At 37.3% G+C, this 6,000-nt stretch overlaps 1 protein-coding gene across 1 annotated transcript in view; it reads left to right on the top strand.

Moving 5' to 3' along the window:
* The window catches only part of LRP1B (LDL receptor related protein 1B), a 1,279,381-nt gene that overhangs the window by 1,198,807 nt on the left and 74,574 nt on the right, over positions 1-6,000 (top strand). The window contains exons 79-80 of the mRNA XM_026647738.1: positions 1,285-1,401; positions 4,367-4,540. Coding sequence (XP_026503523.1) covers positions 1,285-1,401; positions 4,367-4,540 — 291 coding nt within the window. The remainder of the gene's footprint in view (positions 1-1,284; positions 1,402-4,366; positions 4,541-6,000) is intronic.

Genomic DNA, 6,000 nt, shown 5'->3' with positions numbered 1-6,000 from the left:
AAAAAAAAAAAAAGCGGCCGTGCCGCCCTAGGATTGGGCCCTGGCCACAATAAGATTTTCATATTTCCCCAAATTTAGAGGAGATTTTATATTTTTTGCTGAAACATTTGTATAAAACACTTCTTAAGGCTTGAATGATCTCTTGCTTTAATTACTGTAACCTTCTCATTTCCTGACTCCTCGTTTTTTATTCCAGTATCAAAACACTGTCTTTAAAGTTATCTTTCTCTCCCCAGTGCTCCAACCATATCTCCTTCCCTCTCATTACAAAGACTTTTACTCAGAATTTGTGACATGAATGGTTAGTTTTCACCATACGGAATTTTGCAAGTAGTAATAGTACAAAACTGATCTGAACAATGCAGGTGCTGTTTTATTTCTGGCCTGAGCACAAACAGGACTGCAAAAGATCCTCTTTTCATAATATTTACTTCTAGCTATATTAGGTTTAGAAATTTTTCAGATAAGCATTTAACCAGACTTTGGAATCCTTAAAGGGCTCAGGAAAGTGAAAATTAACAAGTGAAGCTTCTTGCTTTTTATTGCAAAACATTAGTCCATTCTTCCATAGCTTACTGATAAAAAATAAAATTCCCTGGGTTGTGCAATTTTTTTAAAATATATTTTTATATATTTTCAACATATTTAGTTTTTTACTATTTCTGTTTTCTCAGCATGCTAAAAATAGGCCTTTCTGTTCCTATGGATTCTATCTTTCTTCTCAAACTCACACCTGCATGGAGCTCTACTGAAGTCAGTCGGGCTCCATGCAGGCACAGGATCAGGGAAATAAAAGGGATGTGGTACACCGCTACCTCAATATAACACGACCCGATATAACACAAATTCGGATATAACATGGTAAAGCAGCGCTCCAGGGGGTCGGGGCTGGGCACTCCGGTGGATCAAAGCAAGTTCAATATAACGCAGTTTCACCTATAATGCGGTAAGATTTTTTGGCTCCCGAGGACAGCGTTATATTGAGGTAGAGGTGTATATTTCCACCTGACTGGGGTTGGGTGTTGAAAAGGAAATAACCAGTGGGAAGGAAATTAAAGAAATTAAAAGAAATTGGTTCACTCAGCCTGACTTTAAGGATTGAGCAGAAACCATACTTGTCTGTTCTTTTCAGATTCCTACATTGCGCTCATCTACATAGTATTGCAATGCCTTCTAGGAAATGAGGGACGGGGAAGCCTATAATCTACAAAAAGCTATGGTATATTTTATACTGTTATATTTTTATACTTGATTGTAAATGTAAGCTCTCTCTTTTTTTGGCAGGTCTTGTGGTTGATCAATTCAGTCAGCGTTTGTTCTGGGCTGACTTTGAATTATCTGTTATTGGCAGTGTTCTTTTTGATGGCTCTGATTCAGTAGTATCTGTGAGCAGTAAAGAAGGTATGCAGCGTTTTTCTATAACACATACTTTGAAAGAACTGTTAATTCAAAAGAAATTATCTCAATTTCCGTATTATTGGTTGTATTTCCAACCAATAATACTGTGCTACCAATACAGTGAATATTAGTTCTGTTGCCATTAGAGATTATTGTAGTGCAGTGAATTTGTAAGGCTCCAATCCCAGCATTGACTAAGTGCAGGGACACATTGTTTGACTTTATGGGAGCTCCATATGGCCACAGGTGTGGGTCTGCATCCAGACTACTGCAGCCTACATGTGTAATTCACAGTATGCTGAATAAGTCAAGCTAGAGCTTTCAGCTGTTTGTATTCTATTGCATAGAAATCTTATGAAGAGTAAGGTCATTGAAATCTTATGAATTGTAGGCCATTTAGCCTGACATCAGTCCCAGGCAAAATAATGGAAAAGCTGATGTGGAAATCAGACAATAAAAAATTAAAGCATGGGAATATAATTAATGTTAAGCAACAGAAAATAGGCCTTGTCAAACAAATTTTATTTCATTTTTATGAGATTACAATTGTTAATAAATGTAACTGCATATATGTAATATATCTTTACATTCTGATAAAAAAACTATCATTACACAACATCAATAAAGCACGTGTTCAGTGGATTAAGAACTGATTGACAGAGCTCAAAAAGTAGTTGTCAGTGGTGAATCATCATTGAATCAGTGTGTTTCTAGTGGGGTTCCACAAGGATCATCGATTCTAGGTCCCACACTATTTAACATTTATATCAATGATATGGAAGTGAATGAAGTTTGCAGATGATACAAAGATTGGCAGAGTGGTAAATAATGATATGGAAGTCATACCAAGTGAGCCAGATGCTTCTGTATGATGGGCCCATTCAAACAAAATATGTTTTAATATAACCAACTGTAAGATCAAGGTCTAGGAGCAAAGAATGCTGACCATGCCTCCAGAATGGGGTCTCTGTCCTGGAAGGCAGTGATTCTGAAAATAATTTAAGGGTCATAGTGGAAAGATAACTCAATGTGAGCTCCCAATGTAATGTTGTGGCACAAAGGGCTAATCCGTGGCTGCATCAACAGGGGAGTAGTGAGTTCGAATAGGGACATGATTTTTCTTCTGTATACAGCTTTGGTGAGACCAGCACTGGATGGCTATAGCCAGTTCTAGTGTCCACATTTGAAAAAGAATGTTGAAAAATTACAGAGGGTGCAGAAAGTTACCTAAAAAGTTATTCGGGGGCTGGGAAAAAAAGGCCTTACGCTGAGAGACTTAAGAAGCTCAGTCTGTTTAACTTATCAAAAAGAAGATCAAGTTGTGACTTGATTAGGGAGTATAAGTAATTTCACGAGGACAAAATGCCAAGTACTAAAGACAATGCTTAATTTGTGCCAGGGCTTGCCAAGGCTAAACCCGGGCACCTCTAGCCTTGGCAGCTTATAGCTCCAGCACCTCTGCCGCTTATTGCATCAGTTATGATTGTTAAAAAATTGCTTGATCCCTGGCACCTCTTTCATTACAAATTAAGCACTAACTAAAAAAGGCTCTTCAGTGGAGAAAGGCATAGCAGGAACCAATGGCTGGAAGCCAAACAAATTCAAATTAAAACAAAGTCACAAATTTTTAACAATGAGTATGTTTAACCATTGGAACCAACTACCAGGGGAAATGGTGGATTCTGTATGGTGATGAGTCACTCCTGTGCTAGGCTCCAGCCAATCCACAAGCCAGGAATTGGTCATGTGACGCCCAAACCAGGTATATAAATCCCATAAATCCCAAGCTAAATCTGCTTAACGTAATTCCAGGACTTGGAATTCTCTCCTGCCTGACAATAGTAACAGATTTCCCAGGCCTTAGTCTGCTCCAGCCTTGCCCTAGGCCTGTTCCTAATCCTGTCCTGCTCTCACCACCGCCCTGCTCTTCGTCTTGCTCCACCCTTGCTCCAACCCCACCCAAACTCCTAATTCCAGCTCCGACCACTAGGCCTGACCATCTCCATCCAAGTTTCTGACAGACTCTGTATCTCTTGAGGTCTTCAAAACAGGACAGGATGCCTTTCTAGAAAATATTCTTTATTCAAACACACATTACTGGGCACATTACAGGGACAACTGGGTGAAATTCTATGGCCTGTATTATATAGGAGGTCAGGCTACATCATCTAATGGTGCTTTCTAGCCTTGAAATGTATGAATCTGTAGTTAAACTTGGAGATTTTGGCATCCTCAAGTTGTATCAATTTACTGCAGCTACAGATTAAATTAAAGATAGTATAAATAAATAAAAAGGAATATATCTGACAAGAAAATGTTAAAACAATAGAAAAGACTACTGGAGAAATTCTTTATCAGATTAGTTTTACCCTTGCACAGCCACCATCAAGCATACACATTTTTAATTTCACCTATTTCTGTAAGGTACCATTAGAAGTATTTCAGATATGTATGATTGCATTATCCAAAACTGTAGATCTTCTGAGAATTTTCATGACTAGACTGGTCTAACTCACATTTGGGGTGGGGGAAACGTTTTTTACCAAACTACAAAATATAGTTTCCATATAATATGACTTAGCAAGTTTCTTCCTATTTAAAAGTTAAGTGGTTCTTGTCCATGTTACCAGGACTGTTTGTATGTTAGGCTTGGCCTTCACTTAAAACTTATACCAGCATAGCTATTTGGGTCAGGGGAATGAAAATACCTCCCACCATCCACCCCAGAGCTATACCAACAAAACCCCCAGTGTAGATGCAGCTATGCAAACAGAAGAGTGCTTTTGTCAGCATAGTTTACACTGGTACATCTGTCAGCATAAGCTGTGCCAGCATAAGCTCTGTAGTTTAGACATAGCCTTAGTAATAGAACCTTTTAGATTTCAACTAGAATGATTTAACCTGTTAATACTAAAATGAAGAATATCAGTATTTTAATATGACTTTTTTCCTCCTTTCTTTCTTTAAGGGTTGCTGCATCCACATAGAATTGACATTTTTGAAGATTACATCTATGGAGCAGGACCTAAAACTGGTGCATTTAGAGTACAAAAATTTGGCTCTGGTTCTGTAGAATATCTGAATTTGGATGTTGATAAAACAAAAAGTGCCTTGATTTTTCATCGCTACAAACAAATAGATTGTGAGTAAACTTATTAGTTTAAAATAGATATTTAGAAAAAATAAGTTAATTCAAAACTTGTAAATGTATAGTACTGAAGCTGAACATACAAAAGAACAGATTTGTTCATATTCCCATTTGTAAAGCGTAACTGGGATATTTTCATGTAACAACAAAAATTGTATATTATTCAATTCATAAAACCACTGCACTCAGCTTGTCTAAAGATGCAGCATAAAAAATCAACAGAACACTGGCCAAAAAATATTTCCAGTCACAATCAATTGGCTTTCTCATAATACTGATGATTCTGGTGATGAAAATGTAATTAAAAAAATTATATAATGTAATTAAAGTTATTTTAACTTCTTTATTACCAAAATTATGAATTCCCACTGTAACATGCCAAAAATATTTTACATTTATATGTGCCTTTCTTCCCTGAAAACTTTGCAAAAGAGATCATTCTGGAAAACACTTTAGTTACCGCTGCAGAGGAAAGCAACAATTTGCATTAAGCACTGAAAAAGGTTACCTAGGGAGGTTGTGGAGTCTCTGCCATTGGAGGTTTTTAAGGACAGGTTAGACAAACATCTGTTAGGGTGGTCTAGGTATACTTAATCATGCTACAGCATAGGTGGATGGACTAGGTCACCTTTGAGGACTCTTTCAGCCCTAAATTTCTATGATTGTATAACTTAACATTGCAACTTTTCAGAAAGCAAAAAGAATACTGTATCAAAATGAAATTGCACAAGAAAATTTTAGGTAGGCTGAAAATAATTTCCCAAATTGGTACAGATGACGGGCTTAAACCATATCAGCAAATCCAAGCCCCTAAGTCAGTAAATTTCAGGGAACATCAACTCCAGAGCCTAAACTCCGTAACTTTAGTCTATCTCTAATTTCCAATAGCGGAATTAAAATCAACCTGCAACCCAAGCTCTGGGAAAGTTGAGTTTTGATTTCTGGTGCAAATTTTGAGACAAGGGTCCATTTCTACTGTTTTTGTTTTTCAGCTGTTTCTATAAGCTCAAGCCTATCATCACCAAAACTCGTTTAAACATTCAATCTTTACTGCTAGTACCTGTTTCCATTTTGAACACTTTTCATCCTAAAGGATATTCATGTACATACTATATACAGTTCCTTACCCATCGCTGACATAAAAACCTGGCAGCTTTTTAACAATGCCCCAAATAGAAACACTCTAGCTCAATATAGGATAATAAATGAATAATATGGTAGTCAACTCAAACTTCAAGAGAAAATGGATTTTCACCAGAATACTTATATGAACATCCTGCTCTTACAAAAACAGAGCTGGATGTTGAGATCTGCAACTCTTGGCACTTTAGTACTTCAGGGAGTGAAGGAGGATTACTCACCTGCACTGATGGTGCTAGAACCACCACGAAAATCTTCCTAAACAGCTTCCTGCAACTAAGTTACTCCTCCCTTGAGCTGCCTGTGCAGCCTTA

Source organism: Terrapene carolina, unplaced genomic scaffold, assembly GCF_002925995.2.
Source record: "Terrapene carolina triunguis isolate 2854851 unplaced genomic scaffold, T_m_triunguis-2.0 Scaffold62, whole genome shotgun sequence".
Lineage (NCBI taxonomy): Eukaryota > Metazoa > Chordata > Testudines > Emydidae > Terrapene > Terrapene triunguis.
This window is presented reverse-complemented; position numbering and strand designations above follow the sequence as displayed.